The sequence below is a fragment of the Eurosta solidaginis genome, chromosome 2, assembly GCF_040869045.1.
Source record: "Eurosta solidaginis isolate ZX-2024a chromosome 2, ASM4086904v1, whole genome shotgun sequence".
NCBI classification, from domain to species: domain Eukaryota; kingdom Metazoa; phylum Arthropoda; class Insecta; order Diptera; family Tephritidae; genus Eurosta; species Eurosta solidaginis.
This window is the reverse complement of record NC_090320.1, coordinates 232,986,613-233,011,262: the sequence shown is the minus strand read 5'-3', so window position 1 is coordinate 233,011,262 and position 24,650 is coordinate 232,986,613. Positions and strand designations below refer to the sequence as shown.

Below are 24,650 nucleotides of genomic sequence, written 5' to 3'. Positions count from 1 at the left end.
GAAAAAACGATTTGTAAAAGCAAATGAATTCATTTAATCACTATTCGCTTAATTGATAAAATCACAAAAATTAAAAAAATTCAGGTACAAACTTTGTTTTTACTAAGTGCTAAGTATGTATGTTAAAATTAGAAATAAAATAAATGAAATGACTATTCGTTTATAAATCAAAAAAAAAAATCAAAAAATTAAAAAAATTCAGATACAAACTTGTTAAAGCTAACATAAAATTTTAATTTCTTCTTTTTCTATTTACACTTATTGCTAGAGACTCTAATTCTAAATTTTTGATTTGTAAATCAAGTGCATGTGATTCTTGATGCAGTTTATGCTTCTCCTCCTTAATGGTCAGCATCCTTTCATGCACTTGCAACAACCTCTCCTGCACCTGCACCAATCGATCAATCTTCTCTCCCAAATCGCGCTGAAAATCAGACACTCTACTCAAATTTTGTTGGAGCAGGGACAATTTTTCGGCACTCTTACTTACTCGCCGTGGAGTATTGCACCGAGAGGTTACACGCGGTGTAAGGGTAGTAACCGACCTAGATGGACCAGGCAAAGCGCTGGCTGATGCGCTGCTTGTTCCACTATCACTGTTGCTCTCACTATCACTATTTTCGGTGCTGCTTCTATAAGCGGGTGAATTGCCAAAAGTGCGAACGGTACTATTCCCGTCCACTGCGACCTCAAGTCCGGCTGCCTCTATAATCAATTCCTCAGTTGCACTGATGGGAATTTCATTATAAGGACCTCCTCCAGTTTGTCTTTTGGACAATTTGTTGTGGGAAAGCTTCTTCTTCGCCTGATATTTTTGATCTGCGAAAACCTACGAGCAAACATTTGTAAGTATCTTGGTTGCACTTTATATATATATATATATACCTTCCTCCACATTTTGGCGTCTTTTACTGGTGGCCCGTCAGCATTTAAACGCTTGGAAAGCTCCTCCCACAGTCTGTTGGACGTTGCTCTACCTTGTGCGGAATTGGGAAATTTGTTTTTCGCCAAGTTCGGGTGTTCCGCCATAAATTGCGCCTTGCACTCCTTTTGGTTCGGGTTTAGCTTGTTAAAATTCGTCCTTAAATAATAAAATATAGTCCAACAATAATATAAACACATATTTTGAGAAATAACTTACATTTTCTCTTATATTTGTATTATTATTTTTTTTTATTTGTACTCGCTTTCGGTTGCCGGTTTGTAATCGAATAACAATACGAACGATCGAGTGCAATTGTCTCTCGTTCACGGTTGTCGCGATACCGATTTACGATCCACAAAGTACGTTCACGTATGTAGTAATCCAAAAAACAAGTTTTTACGTGACGAGTTATACGATCACGTATGTGGCGATTCGGGCCCAGGCTTGAACGCAGAATTAGAAACATCTTTAAAAAGCTTTTGTACAACCCGATGGAATTCGGTATACTATACTATTTGCTCGATTGCTAAAAATTTTGCAGCCATTCAAGGTAAATTATTAGAAAAGGATCTAGTAGAAAAATATAGTATCATAAAATTATACAATTTAGAGAATTTAATGAAAATGTTAAAGGTTTTCAAGGATGCCTCAGATGATCTTGAAGGTTCGCTATATCCAACTATACATTTAGTTTATGCGAATATAGAGCATTTGAAATCATCTCTTTCCATAGGAGACGATGATCCATCCCTAATAAAGGAATTTAAAATAAATTTACAGGAAACGATAACGTCCTTAATAGATCCAAATATCACAATGTACCACAAATTAGGATTATTTCTTTTCCCTCCTGCAAATAAATTAACCCAGTTCAGTTTAGATGAATATGAGGAAATTATTAATTATTGTAAATCCCTTTTGACACCTTATGCAGACAATATTACTTTACCTGTAAATTCCACTGCAACAAATTCTTCCAGAATGTTTTCTTTATTTGGAAAGCACATAAGTCCTTCAGAAACAACTGCCAACTCAAGTGTTTCAGCAATTCATAGCGAAATATTAAAGTACAAAAACACTAATGTAACATTATATGATGACTTTAATATATTGCAGTGGTGGAATGAGCATAAAAATGAATTTCCTCTTTTGTTTACATTAAGTTGTCGCATTCTAGCTATCCCTGCAAGTAGTGCACCCTCTGAAAGAGTATTTTCAATTGCTCGAACAATACTAACCGATAAAAGATCTCAAATGACAGCGAATTCAAAGTCATTTAATGAAATAATGTTTGTCAATATAAATTCAAAAGACTGATTAGACTATCATTTTTTTACGAATTTTATTTTAAGTTATTGACTAATTAATTAATATTAAAAAACAAATGTGTTACTTTTTTATCAAAATATGTATCAAACTAATGTGAATCTTAGCGATTTATGAAAATCAAGTTATATGTGTTATTTTTTGTTTGTTTATATGTTCATTCAATGTACTACAATGTCCTACATTGTACAATGCACATACGTTTTTATATATTTTTATTAAAATGAAATACTTTTATTATATTATTTTATTATTACAGTTATTTATTAATTAATAACAAAATGTGATTTATGTTCCTTTTTTAATATTCGAAACATGTACCAATCTAATGTGAATCAGAGCAATTTATGAAATCGAGTTATGTAAAATTTTTATTTATTTTTATGTTATGTTAAAATGAATACCTTTGAAAAGTTAGTATTTTTTACTATTCACCTTTTCTGGTATAAATACAAAATTTTTCCATCCCAAAAACAAATAAATTTGTCTTTTTATTCTATTTTACTGCAGTCAGACAAAAATAGTATTCCCATAGTGTACCTATACCAAGTGTGTTCACTAAGCGATAAACGTCAAAACTACAAACAGCCTCGCTCACCTGATGGAAATCTCAGGTCTAGAGTCGCATTTTTAGTCTCAACGACAACATTTTTGACTACCAATCGTATGGACTTTTTCAATTTTTCAATCATTCGGAGCATTCGGTAATGGTATCCATTTTGAATTCGCTGTCATTCCGAATCCAGCGAGTGCCTGTCAGAATGCTTGACAGATAAGTCAACACACTTGTACTTGTACACTATGAGTATTCCACAAATACTCACTACATCTGTTTGAAATGAAATACTACTTTGTATTGTGCAACTTGTATGTAGTATTGTAAGTTGATACAACTCAACTACACACAACCTGCGAGAGTAGAGCACAACATCTACAAATACAACATAAATGAAAACACGCACTCAAACTTACTCAAAAACGAAATCATGACCAACTTGCACGATGTTGTTGTGTACCAATGCACGTGTATATTGGAAACACGGCTTTCGCTAAGGCTCGCTGTTTTTGTCAAGTCGTTTGACAAACTTCTTCATGTAGCCCAACTTGAGGTGTAGCGGTGGCAAAATAACTTTATTAGGGGGACTTATGTAACCATATAAATGCCTTATAAAGTGTGTAAACGTATAAACGTATTATCTGGTGCGTAAACGAACTGTCAAATTTTGTATGAAAAATCATTTACACAATTTGTATAAATTTACCCGCACATTTCATTGTTAAACGCGGTAAACTCAAAGGAATGCAACCTTGCAGACATTACAGCAGGCATTTTCATCAGAAATCTCCAACATCAGCAAGTAAAGGCGTTTTAGTTTTGATTTTTCACTTAATCTTGGCATTTTTTAATTTGTATAACAATCTAAAAATTTTTGTTTGGCAATAATACATCTGATAAATAATCAAGTTTATCAAGAGTATTACTAGGTGCGTTCATATAACAGCGTGTGTAAATGGATATAATTTTACACCTTATAAGTTTATATGCTTTCATGGGTGCCCCTATTGTTCTGAACGAGTGGAACGTTAACGACATTTTTTTTTCTTATTTCGAGTGTTTTCTTACACGGCCATTCACTGAGTTTGAAATTATCTTTTCCTCTACTGTCCCATTCGCGCAGATAACTAGGATATTTTGTGTATCCTCCTTGCATTCCGAAAAGAATTGTCAGAACTTACCAATCACTAACAATTGGCCATTGATGCTTATCATAATCTATGGAGTGTAAAATTTTCTTCATTGCCGCATGTGTTTCTTTCATATTGGTAGCATATGCTATTCGAACTGATGTAAACTGGTTCTCGTTATGCAGTAGGATAGCTTTCAAACCTAGTGAATTGACAGATCAAAAAAAAATGTACGTATGTAAACTTTTTTTCAGTTCTAAAGACATTTTCGATAAAACACTTACTTTTGCACCAACCGTCCAAAAATAAACGCCAATCTTCTGGTTGGTGTTCGTGATGCAGACAAACAAAGAGCTCATCTATATCTGAACAATAAACAAGTTAATTGTTGACGTCGTTGGCTCGGAATATTAGCTCGGAATGTAGCCTTAAAATTCTTTCCACTCTTTCAGCCTCGAGCCCAAAATTTCTTCCGCCTCCAAGATAATCCTAAATCACGCACAACGTTACGAAAATCTTCATTTGAGACTACATGACATTCCGTTGTTAGAACCCCCGTCAGAATTTTCTTCTTCAAATTCCAATGCAAGAGTGTTCTTTTTTTCTTCCTTTATTGGGCGAGATACGGTTACTACATCAGCATACTTTATGCGGTCGCGGTTTTTTTCCTTATGGAAAATTTGACGATGCCAAACCATTGGGGTTAAAAATGGTAAAGGTGGCTTGTTGCATTTTTCAGTTTTCCATTTTTTCAGTACACTGGAGCATGTTGGACAGGCGTATTTTAGTTCATACCAAACACTTTTATCATACCCGCGGCAGAAGAAATTGTTAAAAGCGTCTTTCACGGCTTTATTCGTATCTAATTTTACGCAATGTTGCTTGTCAACGAACAAACCACACAGATATAACAAAACTTGTTGCGATTATCACACATTGTATAAAAAATAAAACAGCGATAGACCTTTATACGAGTTTAATTTTCTAATTTTAATTTTTCCATTTTCCAAAACTAAGTGAAAATATTTTCAATTTATACATATGATTCACTGCAACTTCGAAATTTAACATTTATCAACCGATTTTGATAAACCATGACTTTTCTTACTCGGGATAAATAGTTCTTTCAGTACGAATGTAAAAAAGATTTTTTTTATGATATGTTACATAAAAAAGACGTCGAACTGTGAAAAAGGGGAAAAAATGGGTAAATCTTAGATAACTTTTGGAAAATGTCCCAATTTGTTTGTATAAAGTACTAGCTTTACCAGGCGCACGTTGTAACGCCCGAGATCGAATGGATGTTGCGTTATTTTTTCTGTTTTGTTTGTTGATAATTTAATTTATTGTTTTGTAAATTGAATTGTATTTTGTACGCATATTTGGTGAAATTTTCTGTTAAAACATTTTATTCTTGTATCTTATTGTATCTTATTTTATATTATTGTATTGCTTTTACCGATGATGATTGTTGCTTTGATTACATTCCGAAGAAGCATGATTGGTGAGCCAATTTTCAAAGTTAATATATGCGCAGGCATTCCTTTTGGTTCTAAGGAGTATGGAAATTCATTTGGATAATTCACAATTTTATATTCATCTGTAACTGTGTCGATCGATTTATATTTCGTCACTTTGCCAAAAAATTGATTTTGAAAGCGAACATTGATTTTGTTAACATGATCATTTTTGGGAGCTAAGATAGTTCTTTCGCATAGCCAAAAAACAAAAACATTTAAATTTAAAATTCTTAATTCTGATATGAAAAACTTTCGTCTTGATCGAAGGAACCTCGAGCCAAAATTTGGTGATGATCGAAGTATAGCAAACACGTTTTCATAGGGAACACACACACAGAATTTGATTTTTATAGAAGATGTAGATAGACTGAAGCTAAGCCATTTTTTTAACAGCGGCAGATTACTAAACGCCCAAAAGGCATAACAGCTAAACTCAACAATGCAGTCAAACTTTAGGTGTTAAAATAACTTAAGTTTGTACGGCAGCCATAGTTTTTCCCCATTCCACAATTTACTGGAGGTTTTAGGACTTAACGTCACATAGCTCCTTACCAATTTTAATTATCCTACCATTACGACATCCAGATATATGCAGTATAATATATTCCAGTTGTATAGGAGGTGCCACGCCCCCTTCTTCCCAATTCCATATTTTCTTGGTGGTGTTAAGGATTGACCTCAAATAACCCTTACTGAGTTTCAATGTTCTGGCATGTATACCTTCAAAGTTATGCAGTACCAAAGATTCCTTTTGAATGGGAGGTTCCACGCCCCTTTTTCCCAATTCCGCATTTTCTTGGTGGTGTTAGGGATTGACCTCATATAACCCCTTACTGAATTTCAATGTTCTGGCATGTATACCTTCAAAGTTATGCAGTACCAAAGATTCCATTTGAATGGGAGGTTCCACGCCCCCTTTTTCCCAATTCCGCCTTTTCTTGGTGGTATTAGGAATTGACCTCATATAACTCCTTACTGAATTTCAATGTTCTGGCATGTATACCTTCAAAGTTATGCATTACTAAAGATTCCATTTGTATGGGAGGTGCCACGCCCCGTTTTCCCAATCCCACATTTTCTTGGTGGTGTTAGGGATTGACCTCATATAACTCCTTACTGAATTTCAATGTTCTGGCATGTATACCTTCAAAGTTATGCAGTACCAAAGATACCATTTGTATGGGAGGTGCCACGCCCATTTTATATATCGAAATTATTTTTAGCCTAAAATCTTCCCGTTGATCAAAAGAACCTATAACCAAAATTTGGTGATGATTGAAGTGTGGGAAATACGTTTTCATAGCGAACATACACTCATACACAGAATTTGATTTTTATATTCTTATGGCTAAACCGATTTGGGATTTCAAAATCAACTAACCATCGTCTCTCCTTCCTGTATCTTTCCTAAAAATTTCATGGCAATCTTTCTATCCGTTCTCGAGTTATGGAGTGACAATCAAAATGTACACTTCTTTTTATATATATTGATGAACAAATATATCAGCTTGAAGCTTGAACCTTCTTCTTTCCAAAACCGTAAAGCAATCGAAAATCGGTTAAAACATGACGGCTTTATGATTGTTAGAGTGCGCGCAGTAGACGAAAAACGGCTTTTGGACAAAAACTTGAAAATTTGGGTGTGTTAGACAATTTTGAAACACATTAGCCGTGTTTTTTAACACGCGTATATCCGTTTACGCTTAAACTTTATATTTACTGCTAAGAGACAAACTATAAATACACCTCTGAAATTGCTGCGCATAAATTTTGTCCTACTAAATTTCAATACGCATTATACTCAGATGTAACTGAAATATGTGTCTTTGTTTCACCCTGTACACTAATTCTATGTATTATATGTGTGTCCACAATTCATCGCAACTGATTCAGCTATATGTTATACCCTATGGCCATCAGAGCGTTGCGTCTCCGCTTTTCGCTACACCCTGTTGCTGTAGCTAGTTGTTTTACCACAGCCGCTAGATGGGTCTCCTAAGCATTATTTAAGCGAAGATAGGCGTTTTTTAACACGCGCAAACGAAACGTATACGCGCGTGTTAAAAAACACGGCTATTATCAGGATGTACTCGTCAAGGCCTACAACGTCAACTAGGTCACTTGAAAAGTGCAAAATCACTGTAGCACTGTGTAATTAATTAAATACAGTCCGAAAAATAAAATACAAATACTCCATGAAAATGTACAGAAGACATTTATAAACATCTCGCCCAAAAAAAAAGTAGCGACTACCTCACAGTTTACATCGAGTAAATGCCTAAAAAATACCGAGTGACGGCTCTTATTAAAGTGCGTGCACACCAAGCGACGCGACACGTAGCGACAAAATATTCTTTGCATGTATTCTTATGGAACCATGCACACATAGCGACAGTCGGGAAGACACGACACGACCAAGTTGACCAATTAGGCAAAAATGCCGCGACCATATTGTGGAACGCTACGTGTCGCGTCGCTTAAGGTACGTGCACATTACGCTGCGCGACACGTAGCAGCAGCGGCGCCTCACAGAGCGACATATTTGGCAGTTCACATTAAGCGGCAATCGAGCGACACATTGCAGCAAATTTTGTGTTTATTTTTGTTTGCAAACACACAGACACAGTTTTTGAAGCTGTAAATATTTCATTTTTGTGCGAAGAAGAGGAAAGGAAAAGAAAAAGGTCGTGGCTATGGGTCCAAGACATCTCATCCTCAAGGTATGAGGAAGGAGAGTTCCACACTCTTTTGCCCAGATTGAAAAAGGTGGTGCAAAATTCTTTGCATGTATTCTTATGAGGTAATTCACACCTAGCGGCAGCAGCACTGCGCGACACTTCCCAACGCGGCTTTTTTGCCTAGTTGATCAAATTTGCTGCGCTGTGCCGGGTCGCGCAGTGCTGCTGACGCTAGGTGTGAATTGCCTCATAATAATACATGCAAAGAATATTTTGTAGCGCAGTGCAGTGCTGCGTAGTGCAGCCTAATGTGGCCTTACCTTTAGTGTGCACGCACTTTTATATATATCGTCGCTGCGCTCACAAAAACAGTTATGTGTTTTTCAGTAACTTTTCAGGAGATCAAAAACCTTATTTCTGGTGTCCATTTGCAAAATTTTGCAAATGTCGTATTTCTGAAATATTTTATGGAAAGTACGTTATTGATGTGAAGGAAAAAATTATGTTTTTAACCCATTACGAAGTGATAAATATTTGCGCCGTTTTATAGCACATAGCTGCATTCAAACATGATTCAAATTTGCTATGGTGGTAGGGAAATACATGCCATTTTTGCCGTTATTCCTCATAACGCTTATGGAGATTACCCCTTAAGCCCCTGGGAGGTGTAGCTTCATCAATCAGATGTCTGTTAGGATGGCCAGGTTTCTGGGTATTCAACAGAAACTGTTTGTTTAGCATTTCATTTCTCTCCCTAATGGGGAGTACTCTCGCCTCATTGTGTACGTGGAGTTCTGGGGACATAAGAAGACAGCCCTCCCGTAGCGGTTCTGAAGACAGTATTTTGGCAGACCTGTATTTTCTTCCAGTGAGTAACCTTTAGGCTTGGCGACCATATCGGGGACGCGTAGCATGCAATCGGCCGGCCAATTGCTTCGTAAGTAGTATTGAGCGTTTCCTTGTCTTTACCCCAAGTCCTGCCGGAAAGAGATTTTAACATTTTGTTACTGCTCTGGATTTTCTGTACAATCCCAAATGTAGATCTTGATCGAATGTCACACCCAAGATTTTAGGGTATAAGGCAGTCGGTAGCGTAATGCCGATGTCGGGATCAAATAGATTATATTGCACAGTCTGGTGGGTGATAAACGCGAGACCGCCTGCATTTCCGCTCTCGCGATCTTTTCTGTGGACATTAAGTCAAGAGCTGGTCTGTAGAGCAGATCTTGCTGTGTGTTTGGTCTCTTCAATCGCTGCAATGCAGATGTTATGCCGCTTCACGAAATCAACTATCTCCGTGATATTCCCAGTTAATCCATAACAGTTTAACTGCAGAATTGTGAAGTGCAACGGGAGAGACGTCGTCACTCTGGGGATAAGTGATAAGTGACTACGTCTGAGTTGAGAGAAGCCAGGACGCAATTGCTGTTGTGGCCCTGGGACTGGACGTCCCTGGGTAAGCATTTGGGTGCCCGTAGTAGTTGTGTTTGCGGCCTGGCAGTATGGTGCGATGAAACCCGTCGGGGGTTGCCGTCGCTGAGACTAGAACATCTAGGAAAGTGGCATCGTCCAAGGCAGGAGCTGCTTTGGGCAGATGTTGCAAACATATATATTCTGTGCTGGCAAATGGTGCAAAAGGGTGTAGGGACCTAAGATTCGAAGTCGCTAAGGCGCAGACTACGGGGCGTCCTTGGGCGTCCTTGGGCGTAAACAGCAAGGAGCTACAAAAAATTTATAAAAGTTACGAGGACTTCGGGTTTTGGGGTCTAGCCCAGAACATCCTGTCCGATGCAACCATCCCTTGTACGTGACACACTGACAAGAGTGTGGCCGTCCTAAAAACAGTCTTTTCCGGCAAACGCAGCAAAACCATTTCTCTGTACCGGGGTCAGGTACAGGTCTTGGATTGGGTTAGATACCATCCCGGACCAGGAGAATATAGCGCAGTCACGCTCCAAGGATTTGCTGGGAGGATGATAATTAAATGGGGTTACATAGAACCGGCCTTGGGAAGCGAGATGGTTTGTAATTATTTTTTACATTGAAATCAAAGCACTTTCGCCAGCGATTAAAAAAAAGTTATAAGTTAATAAGTACATAACCGTTTTTCAGAGTACTTCTAGTACTGTGAGCACATAACTGTTTCGATCACTTTTAAACCAAAAGAGATATAAAAAAACGGCATATGCAGAAATGTGGGCTCTATATAGTGATAATAAAATATGCAATAAAAAAAAATTTGAAGATAAACACATAAGCCATCATCCGATGGTAAAGAGCCTGAGCCAGACAAATAATTTTGCATGTAATTGCAACAACAACGATTTGAGCCAGATAAATCCAGATAGAAGTCTGGTTCAATTTGTGAGCCAGATAATATGTTAATTAGTTGTCTTTAGTTTGGCAACGCTGCCTTTAATAAACCTCCTTTTTCAAAAATAGATGTCGCTGCTTAGCCTTTCGCCGTATGAGTTAAATTGAAAACAGCGGTGACATCTGCCTATCACATTTCACGTGTGCGAAAATATCACGACATCTGCTTCTCAAGTCTCTCAATGATCCAGAGCATTCCCGTGAGAATTGAGCGTGAGCCGGAGCTGTAAAACTCACTGGATGACGGCAATAACTGTTTTCGTTATACGCCAATTAAACGGCTCAAGTATCCTTGTGCCAATTACCAATTTGCACAAGGATTTGCCCGGTGTGTGCACTGGTTGCTCTATTTGCGCAGAGAACTGCGCTAAAATCAAAACGATTTTGATATTTACGCATGTCTGCAAATATTGCACATGCTTTTTTCTTCGTGTGTGGTGAATGTTATACAGTTTATGGTTTCTGATAATATAAAATCAGTAATTGTTGCTTAAAAATGTTAATATCGAAGGCGTAAGGACCATCTCTAGCTTGTAACAGGAATTCACATAAATTCAATAATACATAATAATTTTTTATACAATTAGAACAAATGTTTCATTTGTTACGCTAGTTGAAAAATGAATATTGCGCAGTCTTGCAATGAGTTGAGCTGGTCTTGCAACTAAAAAATATATATTATTAATACAATGGAAAATAAACGCTTCTGGTGCGAGTTTTTCGACTTATACTGTAAATTACCAGCATAGTGGAAAATAAATAGTGTTTTTTTTATAAAATTAGTGCCTTTTTATACAATTAAAACACATCTTTCATTTGTTGCGCTACATTAAAAATGAATATTGCGCAGTGTTTTTGAGCCGTGTATGTCAAAATTTTCATTTGTACAAATTCCGTCGTTTTATATTTGCGCATGGCTTTTGTGTCATGTATGGGGCCGTCTTAGCGCAGCGACGATATCCTCTTTGGTAGGATATGCTTGTTCTTGTTTTTTTTTTTCGTGGATGCTATTTCCTGATGAAGAAGTGAAATTCAGAAACATGTCCTAGTAAACATCGCCGTTTGTAAACTTTACAATTTTTCTCTAATATCAATAACAAAAAGCTATTTGGCACAAAAAAAGTGTAGTAGCTGCTAACGAAAACTGCGTAAAAATTTAATTACAAATTACGAAGAAATACCCTCATTTACTTTCAAACGAGCACTTAATTACATCACTTTTTAAAATCCATTTGTTTTGGACAATTTTAGTTATCAAATTGTGATACTTTATTACCGGGGACGATTGCTAAATCACGACCAAAACCGTTCAGGGAGGCATCAAAACACGCGTTTTGGGCACGGTTTCAATAATCCGAACACCTTTTGGCCTTTGGATTATCGATACCAGGACAAAACGCGTATGTCCATACCTCTTTCCATATTTTTGGACGGGTTATTGCAGTGGACCACGGTTTCAAACTATTTTTCGGGGAGAACTTTTGAACGGGTAGAAAAATTTAGCACCCGTGTTTGTATTATTAATGCTGGAATAACTACGCGTCCTCAGATACCCCAATTGCAGACTGTTGTATAATTTTCTGTAGGACCAATATAGGTGCACTTTACAATTTCATACTAAATTCGACCAAAAAAATTTACCATCACAGCAACTCATATCTGATACTCCGCTCCTTGTTTTGTTTCCCTGCGTCGCTTTCGACGACAGCAACCCTGCTGATTTTGACACTTCGGTCAGTGTCAAACTCATGTCCAACTGGGTTCCACGCTAGTTTGACACTGACCGAAGTGTCAAATGCATAGTAAATTTTACCAAGTAGCGCAACTAACAGCTGATCGGTGAAATTCGCACATTCACACGCACAGTTCTCGACTCAGTTTAAAAAAAAAAACTTTAGATTATTTAGCTTAAATTTTAAAGTGAGATAATCCTTACCAATTGATATATACATAGAATATATAAGGCGTTTTTGTTGTTATTAAAAGGATCTTTTTATTTATATTAAAGTTTTTATCATTTATTTTTGAACTTTATTTTAACAATTTCAAGCGATTTTAAAGCATTTTCGTGCATATAAATACAACCATGTGCATATACGTTTTGACATTACATTTCATACACGTTCGTATTTGCCATTCTCATTGTTTCTAAATTCGTAAACAATGACTGCGGATATTCTGTGTAATTTTTTGAAAAAATTTATTATTTTTGTGAAATTTTATACTTAATCTGTGGTATTGTGGTGGTCAAAAAGCTTTTATGCAAAAATACTTAAAGCCTTCCGCGATTTACAACCAGATTGACTGAATTTTGTGTGTGTTAGTGCAGTCGGGTGGCTTCGTGACACACGTATTTGTTGTCGGCTACACGTTGATGAAAATCAAAAATTTTTGATTTTTTCATTTGACGCTAGCTTATTTGATAGTCGCGGGGTGTGATTGACAAAACGCAGTGTTGTATTTAGTTTGTGTCGACATTCAAAATGAACAAGTGCGCGGAAGAACAGCAATTCATATTAAAATTTATTGAAAATTATCAATGTTTAGCAGCTTTATGGAATGTAAAGCTTTTATTATTATTTAATAAAATTTTTATTAATTTTTTTACTGTTTAATAAAACTGCTGTAGTTGCAAGTAAAAAAAGTCATCATCCGATGACGGCATATTCACGTCCCTACGCTACGGTTCTCAATGCAAATGTTGATTGATGGCTTTTTATTTGATAGTCGCGGGGCAAGCGTCAAATACCCGACACGCACACATACAAAAATTCAGTCAATCTGGTTGTAAATCGCGGAAGGCTTTTAGCCTCACAACGCTACAATGTTTTTCGTAATATCGAAGTACTTATATGTATATGTATTTGATATGGAAGCTTGCATTTGAGAACACGGTTGCCACTTCAGTCCATTCCCTTCAACCCCTATATGGTCCTCTGGTCCATTTTTCTCAATTTTGGTTCTTTTTCGGCACGGTTTTGGTACTTTTATTTCTTTTTCACTGAAACAAAAATTCAAAACTGCTAAAAAATTGCCGCAAATCTATTACCCACATATAATTTTCAATTTACTCCAATGGAATTCTTACCACGAAAATTGCTCTATCAATAAAATGTAGCAGAACAATGACATTTCACTTGGGAGATAATTTAGGCGAGGCATTAAAAATGAAGTGTTGAATGTTCCGACAAGCACATTGTCATTAATTTTTGATGAAACAATGCACTTATCAGAAAAAGACTTGTTTTAGTGTTTAGATATTTCGATCGGTATTCAATTATTATACAGTTGAAACTTTTAAGACGCTTGATTTTTAGTCTGAGTTCAAAACTCACACTTACTGAATCTAGGCTCTGGTATCAAGTTTAAACTGTTAGGGAAAAAGTAAGCATCTATAAAAATAACATTAGCACAATTGCTTAGTTTCATTTACTGTTTACTGAGTTTACCACAACGCAAATTTTTTTAACCGTTCCTTACTTAAACCTAACTGCGCTATACATTTTATTTCATTGTAATCTAGCAAAATTAGGTTCACAACGTTAGATTGGTGAAAGCCATAGTCCTATCCTAAAAATTTGAAAATGTGATACCTAAATGTACACTTTATTTTTGTTTGTGCAGTTTGAACTAAAGCCAAGTGTCTCCTTTTTAAAATTTTATATAGGACACCCCTGAAACATCCTACAATTTTCGCTTTTTACAACAAATATGATACTCTAGTAACTTGCCGAATTGTTTGTATACCAATAAAATAAAACTAAAATTTGATCTTTTTTTTTGAGGTCTGGTCCTTTTTTCGACAAATTTTGGTCCCAAATGACAACATGGTGTGTCAACCGTGTTTGAGAATGCACGTGATAAGGTTGCATTTTTCCGAACTTAATTTTTTTTTTTTAAATGAAATAGTAGTATGCATGCGACTGCCATAGTAGTAGACATGTACATGAATATAATTAACAAAGTTTAAAGCTAAAAAAAATGTCTGTGAAATATAATCTAAGAGAAGATGGACACGAGGCGTAGCTTCATAGACGCGTATTAGGCACAGCATAAGCAATCTTGAGGTGTGGGGAGATCTTAGCTGCATGCCATATTTTGCAGGCGTCTGCGAAGCTACGCCTCTTGTGTATCTTGCCTAAGTTCAACTTTTTAGGAGATCTAACATTTTTAATTAATATTGATAAATAACACCTAAAGCAAATACGCTTAAGGTGACTTTTGCGTCTTTTTGGCGCTTGCGTTGCGTCTACATCTGACTTTGAACACACGTGCTTTAATTGCTTCAATCCATAAGCAACGCAACGCCAACGTCAAAACAACACACAAATAATTAAGAACTTACGTTCTTCTTAAAGTTTCTTGCATTTTAGAAAAAAAAACCCAATTTTCTATCGCCGTTCAACTAAATAAAAAACATAATTTTTTATTCATGTCGATTTCGTGATCGATCAGGAGAGACGGTGGAACATATCCTCCTGGAACGCGACGCAATCTGATGAGGGCACAATAGATCAACGGTCGCAGTGCAATCCCCAATAAATTTTCTATTTATCTTCATGTTATAAAAATAGTTGTATTTCATTTTTCCTCATGTGGCAGGGGAACTTTTAACGTCCGTTATTTTAAAGTAACCCTTATTTGACGAATCACTGAACGATTTCTTTCAAATAAAGTGTTTGTTAGCGTTCACCGAAGATGGTGAAAACGGCCCCTGGAATTGTTAACTTATATAGCCTAGGAAAGTTATGCATAAGCAAAATTTAGTCAGCACAAAACGAACAGTTAGAGAAAATTTAAAATATAATGCATATGTATAAAATGCATGCAATTTATGAAATCATTTTTATTATATAAAAATAGTTTGACATATCAGATTTGTCAATATTATTTTAGTCCTGCTACTTTTAACACATTTATAATATTTAAGAAGAACATTTAAGAAGTAAGAAACATGATTAATGCTTACATTAATACGTGTTTTATTTATTTTCATTGGGGAATAAGTTTGTAAAAATAAAAAGCACATTTTTATAAAGTGCATGTGAAGCTCCATAGATAAAATGAGTAATAGAAGGAACATTGGTTTATATATTACATTTTTAAAATGAAAATCTCCTGCTAAAAAGTAATAGAATGAACATTGGTTTGTACAATACATTTTTAAATTAAAATCTCCTGCTAAAAAAGGAGCAAAACCTAACTACATTTTTTTATTTTCGTACTTAACTACACTCCCTTTTGTGATTCAGGATTTCGGGCAAATTTTGAAAAAACTCCGAACATCAATTCCTTCATTATATGACATTCGACTGCCTTATCCACTGCCTTCCACTCTATTCGCAACATAAGCTCAATTTAAGCTGCCAAACTATATAGTAAACAATGGTCAAATGGCAGTGTTTTAGAAATAGAAAGGAATTGTTTCCTTCTCAAAACATATCATAATTGTAAACCTGTGCAATGGTCTTATCTACAATGATTTTTTCACATACAAGATATGAATTGAATTTAGTAAAATTCGTTCTCATCATTCGTAAAACGGTGAATTGCGTTACAAATTCAAGTGTTTGCTCTACGGAGAATCGTAATTTTACCAATCTTTCGGTTATTGGTAAAGGGATAGAAATCGTTCGGTGACCTGTCAGATAAAGTTTCAGTTAACAGTACTGAATACGAGTATAGCGACAAAGGCCCTAAATAGTCTTTTAATTAACGTTAACCCGAAATGAAGAAAAAGAATCACGTAATTTAAGATATGAAAGTTGCGATAACTCCAGAAGGGAATAATTAATACGACACATTGCAACATATTTACATTGTAATAAATAAAAATAAAGCACGATTTATGGTAGCATACACTTTCGGTTTTTTCCAACGATGATGACTAGTTCATAGTTGCGGGTAGTGCACTAAATTTAGATTGCATTCATATTAGTATTACATATTAGCATTACACTACGGAAAAATTTGAGTGCGCATTATTTTTATACTCAGCGTGCTTTGCACACAGAGTATATTAACTTTGATTGGATAACGGTTGGTTGTACAGTTATAAAGGAATCGAGATAGATATAGACTTCCATATATCAAAATCATCAGGATCGAAAAAAAAAATTTAATTGAGGCATATCCGTCCGTCCGTCCGTCCGTTAACACGATAACTTCAGTAAATATTGAGATAGGTTCACCAAATTTGGTACACGAGCTTATCTGTACCCATAATAGATTGGTATTGACAATGAGCGAAATCTGATGATAACCTCGCCCGCTTTTTATATATATAACATTTTGGCGGCCACCGTGGTGTGATGGTAACGTGCTCCGCCTACCACACCGTATGCCCTGGGTTCAAACCCCGGGCAAAGCAACATCAAAAATTTTAGAAATAAGGTTTTTTAATTAGAAGAAAATTGAGTTTGGCAAGCGTTCCGGGTGCATTTCTGCCATGAAAAGCTCTCAGTGAAAACTCATCTGCCTTGCAGATGCCGTTCGGAGTCGGCATATAACATGTAGGTCCCGTCCGGCCAATTTGTGGGGAAAAGCAAGAGGAGCACGACGCAAATTGGAAGAGAAGCTCGGCCTTAGATCTCTTCGGAGGTTATCGCGCCTTACATTTATTTTTTTTTTAACATTTTGGAAAACACAGAAAACCTGATTATTTAGTAAATAATATACCTAGAATGTTGAAATTTGATGTGTGGACTGATATTGGGACTCTTGATAAAAATTTAAAAAAAAATTTAAACCGGGGCTTGTGATAAGATCAATTTAATCATAAATCAAAAATGGTTAAACCTATCGTAACAAAATTTGGCAGAGGTTGCATTTACTATAAGGAATGCTTTGAAGAAAAATTTACTAAGTCGGTTAAGGACCACGCCCACTTTTATATAAAAGATTTTTAAAAGGGTCGTGGACGAATAAAATAAGCTATATCTTTGGAAAAAAGAGCTTTGTATCAATAGAATTTTACATTCTAAATTGAACTATAACATTAAATTGGAAACCACTAAATTTTTTGTAAATGGGTTTGGCACCGCCCCTATTATGACTAAGCAATTTTCTATGTTTCGGGAGCCATAACTCAACATATGGTAATGAAATTGTGTACACATATTTTCCTTATAGCAGAAAATATTTCTAGTAAAAATGGACGGGATCGGTTAAAGACCACGGCAACTTAGATATAAAACAAGTTTAAAAGGCTCGTAGACTACAATATTAAGCTATAATTTTTGTATTACCACTCAACTGCGAGTGAAGGCTCGTGATGCACTACCCCCAACTCAGTCATAAACAAGAAATTGGTGATTTAGGGTCATAGATTGTTAAAAAATATATTTATTTAGACCCACTCAAAGTAGATTTCACCTGCTCACCAAAAAATATTATTAATGCAATTGGGGCCTGACGGACTATTTGATTTTATTTCTTGCGCAACAAACACGCTGGCCTTCTTCGCAATAACTGAGCACAATTTGGGCAATCAAGAGTGCCGAACGGCATCGGCATGGCAGATAAGTTTCCACTGACAAGCTCTTTACGGCAGAAATACACTCGGAGTGTTTGCCAAATCGAAATTCGACATAGCTAAAGGCTCCATTACTGATACTTAGCATAGACTTGACTTGGCTTGCGAACTGTCACTTACAGTTCTGTTAAATGTACATTGCATGTTACTGATTACTCCAAACTTAACTTGACTTAGAAGTCTGTTGAATTTTGATTTTCTATGTAAGGTCTAAGTGACGTTTACATTTTGAGATGCCATTTGTTTGTTTCCATTTCATTTTGACATTTTGTCATACAAATTGACATTTATTTAAAAATAAATTTCAACGCTGATTATGATGCCAGATTTTATGCGCCAAGTAGAGTATAATCGTGGTTAAGTTGCCAAGTTTACGCCAAGTCAAGTCAAGTCTATGCTAAGTATCAGTAATGGGGGCTTAAGGTGGTGACAATTGAATTCTGTAACTCGTTTAGCGACATTCGTTATCGCATATAATAAATCGATAAAAATAACGATTTCGATTTTCAATAACAATATTTTATCGACATTCGTTAGCTTATGTCGCTTAATAATAAAAGAATATTTAAATTTGTATAACGGCATAAGTTGTGAATCCAGTAGTGGACTTCACTAACTTATAACGATGCGATTTGTCGAGATTTTAATTAACGATTTTGTCGCTTGCCTTATCGATTGTACTATTCACTAACACAGTTTTAACGACTCGAAATAAATGTCATTTAAATTTCGTTTTAATAGTAGAAAAGTGGCAGCACAGCTTAACGAAACCTAAAAAATGCGAAAAGCTTAAAAGGAATGCCAAAAAAAAATTCCGTATACTAACTGCTTTTAAAAGTCATTATTGTACAAGTTTTTACCTATTTTAACAAAAGGTAAGCAAATGCGGTATTCATTACTTTTCTCTCTCTGTTGATATCGCAGTTATTCTTGTACCCCTTAATTGACCATCAAGTTGAGAAATAATATCATGAGCCAAGTCTGTGGTTAGTCGGTACAGCTTTCGAAACTCCGTTGCATTCAAGTGGAATGAGTTATATCCTTCTCTAAGAAAGAGTCTGTCCACTGGCGATGGACTTAGTAATTCTTCATCTCGTGATAAAACATACGCCAAATACTCAAATGCCATTTGATTTATAAAGCAGCTTTTCGTGTTTGAAAGTGTTTAATTAAAGTTCCGATTTTCTTTTTTAACTAAAATTGCCAGAAATATTAATTTCGTGATTTTTAACGCAGCCAACTTACTTGCTGTTTATTTAACAGCACAACTGATCGTCTCGATACAAAATAGTTACTGAATGACGAAATCGTTATACTTATCGATTCGCAAATAAAGCGATGGCAAATGTGGTTAAAAAAGTTAGTGAATTCCACTACAGTTTACTCCTATTTTAACTCAAAAAATTGTCACCACGTTAGCGATATCGACACTGAGTTAGTGAATAGCACAGTCGTTATCGTAAGTGAAAAATTGTAAATTAAAATCCAGATGAGAACCATTGTTAAAATTTAGTAAATTTGCTTTGTTTTTTCACGAAGCAGCATATATTCAAATGTAACAGAAAATACTAAAAACGTTCTATTATTTACCTAGATTCTGATTAGTAAATCAAGCATTGGGTTTAATAAATATTGCATGGTTTTTTCTTTTTTAATTATCTCAACATATCAACTATCATTAGATAATTTTTTTATATCGAAGAATTGTGTAGTAGAACAATTAAATTGTATATTCCATTGAATGATTTGAAAATATGTAATTACATGCAAATATTGTTATTATTATTATTATTATATATTGTTAAGTATTGTTGTGTTAATGTGTACGTATATATGCGAACAATTTAACTAAATATGACTAAGTATGATAGCTAAGTACATAGTAGACCATATCAGAAATACAAAGTTATGACGAATGGAGCATTTTTGTAAGATGGCTGAACTGCAATGAAGGCGTGCAAGTGTTCTTGACGTCAGATCAAGATCAACTTAGATGGTTCGTTGTTGTTTTTTCGATATAGTAGTGGTGAAAGTCTCTTACTTTTAACGACACTATTTGTCGAAACTAACGACTTTTCGCATACGATAACGATTGTGATATTCACTAACTCAGTTTTAACATGGCTAACGAGGTAGACATTATTATTAGTTGAAATGGAAGAATAATAGAATTCTAGCTAATACCGTTGACAATCTTAAAATTATCTTCTATAACTTAGTAACAATAGAGATGAAAGTTTAACGAATATCGATAAAAAAGTTGTTAATGAATACCAAACCGCATATAGTTATCGATTCGCCAATATATCGAGCACGAAAATCGCTAAGAAAGTAAATGGATACCACTGCATTCTGAAATTCTGTAACTTGTTAACGGCATTCGCTCTCGTTTTGTAACGAATTGATAAACATAACGATTTCGATTTTCAATAACAATTTTTTATCAATATACGTTAATTTATGATTCGATTTTGTCACTAAACATATGTAGCGATATCGAAACTGAGTTAGTAAATAGAGCAGGCTTTATTGTTAGTCAGTAAATTCGCCTACAGGTAGCTCATGTTAAGTAATATTCTTCGACTTGCGTATTGCATTGTTTTAGTTAAGACTTTGACTCTTCCCTTTGGCTTCCGCTTAACTCTACTCTGATTATACCCACATTTCCTTATGCTGAATCCCTACACGACAGCTTAGTTATTAGCCTTCTTTTTACTCTGATTTATTTATGACATAGATATATATGATATGATATGATATGAAGATAGATCATACAAATTCCTAGACTTCACGTGGGGTAAAGTTGCCTACATTAACCTACTACTGATTCAAGACCGCTGTGGGGCTAATGCAATGGCCTCTAGCGGCAGCAACACCACAGTACTTTTGATTTTCCGTCCGCTGATGAGATTATGGTTCCTTTGAGGAGCTTCACACCGAAATATAGAACCATAACTGCGCTCAGGTTGCAATACCTCCTACACCTAACCTGGCTTGAAGCAATATTTCATACCAAACATCGATTTACAAAAATAGAAATCAGGTTTGGGCTTTCAGCACACATTCCTAATTTATACTTTACAATTGAGTGGATGTGTGGAATAACGGTATAACTCAAGAATCAACCTTTTGAGAAAAGTGAAAAAAACTTAACAATGCAGGTAAAAATAAATTTATAATAATCCTACTTTGTAGGATTTTAGATAGTATGATTCTTTGATAAGGAAAAGTAACAAATTTTATATATACATAATTTTATTAGAAAATGGCTGATTTCTTTTTTTTTTTTAGTTATACCGTTATTTCATAGATCGAATATCAAGTATTTTGATTGAGATACTTTATTAAACAAAACAGTAGATACATTAATAACCATTGTTAAATACATTCAATTCTATTATTTAGATGTGCTTATAACTATTTGTTATTTTCGTTTGTTATTTTTAGCAATTTTTTTTTTTACTACTTTTATCATTTTTAAACTTTTTATATTTTTAACAATGGAGTTCTTTGTCTGCTTAGTCGTTTTTGAAACCACTTCAATGCTTTTATTTTTTAGTTCTTTCTGGTCTACGACATTGAATATATTTTCATACCATTTCGATGCTTCACTACTGCAAAATTTTACTAGAGAGTTATACCGTTTTTCCATAAATGAAGCTAATATCTTTGTTAAATATCACTATTATTTCTAATATGGTATATGCTCTTTTATTTAGTTGATTTATGGAAAAAACGGTGTAACTCAACTTATACCATTATTCCACACATCCCCTCAATTTTATTAAAATTCTAAACTAACTACTACATATTAAAGCTAATATTTGCAGTCTGAGAGTTGGTGGGCTTCTTGTTCAGTTGATTGGACACAATGTGTACTCCCGACCGAATTAGAATCTATTACTTTTTATTATAGTTTTAAGCTTCCAACTTTTATTTCTTTAAACATTCAATGCAAATAATCTAGTTCCGTTTCAAATTCGATTATTATTCCCTATGTATGTATGTATGTACATTAGGGTGGGACACAAAAAGACGTTGTCGCTAAATGTCGTAATTGAACTGAACAATTTTATGAATATACAAAGTGCATTCAATCCAGAATCTACACAATCGCGGATTGGACGTCACGCCACTTTTCACAGAGATTAATTCAAAACGGTGAAGGGCGTTGTATATTTTCAAGTCGAGCTTATACTCGTACCAGAAGTTGATAGTACCCGAGCATACTTGATTATTATCCTGCGAAAATATTTTTAAATATTTAGCACTTGCCAAAATTTTTACATTTGTTGCTAATCTAAACTAAAAAATAAGTACTTGGCCCGATTTACTCCAGAGGAGATTTAGCTCGAGCTTCTTTTCACACTCACGTCGGCTCCTTTTTCCTACAACTTTGCGGGCCACGACTTACATGTTTTATACCGACTACGAGCGGCAGCTGCAGGGCAAATGAGTTTTCTCTGCGAAGCTTTTCATGGCAAAATACGCTCTGAGTGTTTGCCATATAACTGCTGAGGGGCCACCCCGCTTAGAAAAACATGTTTCTAATTGAAATAACTTGTTTCCCAAAATTCTCGACCTTCCGTGTGTTAGGCGAAACGCGCTGCCACCACACCACGGCGGCTATTTTAAACTATCCAGATGGAAACTTAAGGTAGAATCAAGGCTCCATTACTGATACTTAGCATAGACTTGACTTGGCTTGCGAACTGTCACTTACAGTTCTGTTAAATTAACATTGCATGTTACTGATTACTCAAAACTTAACTTGACTTAGAAGTCTGTTGAATTTTGATTTTCTATGTAAGTTCTAAGTGACGTTTACATTTTGAGATGCCATTTGTTTGTTTCCATTTCATTTTGACATTTTGTCATACAAATTGACATTTATTTAAAAATAAATTTCAACGCTGATTATGATGCCAGATTTTATGCGCCAAGTGGAGTATAATCGTGGCTAAGTTGCCAAGTTTACGACAAGTCAAGTCAAGTCTATGCTAAGTATCAGTAATGGGGGCTTCACTGTCAACAAGTGTTACTCTCGACTATATAAACAACTGATAAGCTTTTTAGCATACCTATCATATAGTACAAGCAGAAATAGTGGAAAAATATGGGATAGTCCTTCGAGTGCTCATAGAGAAGTTCTCCGAAAAAATTAAGTTCGAATGAATGAAGAAGTTCGGGCCAGAAGTATTCCCATGCATACCCGACTTCTGTTTATGAGGAAGAGGAGACCCATCATTGCTTCGTATTTTCAATTAACGTCACAACCAGATGGCTGGGGTTTTCGCCAAGAGATGGCCAAAATCGTCTAGTGGAAACACCAATTAATGAAAAAATTAAAACTTAGACTAACTACGATAAACGTCTTACGCACGGCCGATTAGTTATTCAATTATGTGGCAAGGCTAAATTAACCCATAAACTTGGTCCAAATATTGCACACGCTAATGTACACACAAATCCATGACAAGTTCTGCTTTCACTTTGAATTCTTAAGTTCCATTTATACACTTAATTTGTTTATTTTATTTTTTTGTTTCTATTGTGTTATTTATTGTTTACTTATTTGATTTTTATCCCTCTGAGCTCAGACGTTTTACAAAAGTTGCACGTGCATTTCTGTTCAACGATTTCCCACCCCGGTGCGGCCGCGAATTTTATTACACTACCACACTTTTTTTTAAGCTATTTTTATTTTTATCACTAAAATACTGCTGCAACCGAACTATTAATCTCCGGCCTCTCACATGCTGGCGCAAAGCTCGACTGAAGCTTGTAAATTAATTGTTACCGCTATCTCCAATAATGATGCACGCGCTGGTGCACAGTGGGCACAAAATGACATTTTTTTCATTGATCTTTGCAGGTCGTAATTTGTAACCAATTCAAAAGTTGAGTAATGTTTGTGTGTTTGTGCTAATTTTCAGAGATCAGCTGTGAGTTGCGCTACTTGATAAGGTTTACAATCTTCAAAATCTTTCATTAGAAACAAAATTTCTCAAATCGGCCTGCAAAGATTAATAAAAAAAAATTCAATTCGTGCCCACTGTGCAGTGGCGCGCCCATGCTACCGTTGTTTATAAATAAAATTTACAAACATGTCAACATTCTTCAATTGTTCGTATTTTTCCAGGGATCGTATCCGTTATGAATTTTATGATAAACATTTATTTTGTTTCCTATTAGTTGAGGTTGCTCGACTTCGACGCGACTCGAAATATGATAAGTGGTTGCAGCATAAAAAGATAAACTAAGCTACTTGGCTGCCTGCTGATCAAAGAAAAGGAAGCCAAATCGTTTACCTTATGCTCGAAAGAAGGCACAGTGCTAGATGTGAACACTATGATGTCCAAATACCGACTCGGGTCATTACTTTGTGGCAATTACTTTGTACCGTAATGAAAGTGCAGATAGTGATAAACGGGCAGTTTGCCCGCAAGCTTCCACACCTGCTCATACAGAGCAGTGATACGACCTGAAGATTTAGGTTACATTAGTGAGAGTAAATGGGCTTGTTTGGAGTTTTAATCACTGCCGCGGTATTGTTAAAGTGGAAAACTTTAAATCTAAGCCGAAAAGAATTGAAAAGTCGCGATGTT

The 24,650-nt window shown here is 35.4% G+C and overlaps 3 protein-coding genes across 4 annotated transcripts in view; 1 reads left to right on the top strand and 2 right to left on the bottom strand.

The window, feature by feature from the left end:
• Positions 1–23,815, bottom strand: part of PLCXD (Phosphatidylinositol-specific phospholipase C X domain containing) — an 82,821-nt gene extending 59,006 nt beyond the window's left edge. The window contains exon 1 of one of the 2 annotated variants that reach the window (XM_067767266.1): positions 23,426–23,815. The gene's annotated coding sequence lies outside the window, so the exon portion shown is untranslated. The remainder of the gene's footprint in view (positions 1–23,425) is intronic. The other variant, XM_067767267.1, reaches the window with a different exon arrangement.
• The window catches only part of LOC137240689 (protein peste-like), a 262,876-nt gene that overhangs the window by 207,263 nt on the left and 30,963 nt on the right, over positions 1–24,650 (top strand). The gene's annotated exons all lie outside the window — the stretch shown is intronic.
• Positions 27–23,511, bottom strand: LOC137240693 (uncharacterized). The gene is made up of 4 exons (XM_067767282.1): positions 23,422–23,511; positions 1,142–1,495; positions 886–1,081; positions 27–829 (listed from the first exon to the last, which is right to left on the bottom strand). Coding segments are annotated over exons 2-4 (795 nt in total). The 5' UTR covers positions 1,144–1,495; positions 23,422–23,511; the 3' UTR covers positions 27–232.

Bases quoted from the DNA above. Each gene is read 5' to 3' on its own strand.
- LOC137240693 (XM_067767282.1), bottom strand. The intron at 830-885 runs GTATATATATAT...GTTTGCTCGTAG, and splicing joins ACGCCAAAATGTGGAGGAAG to GTTTTCGCAGATCAAAAATA.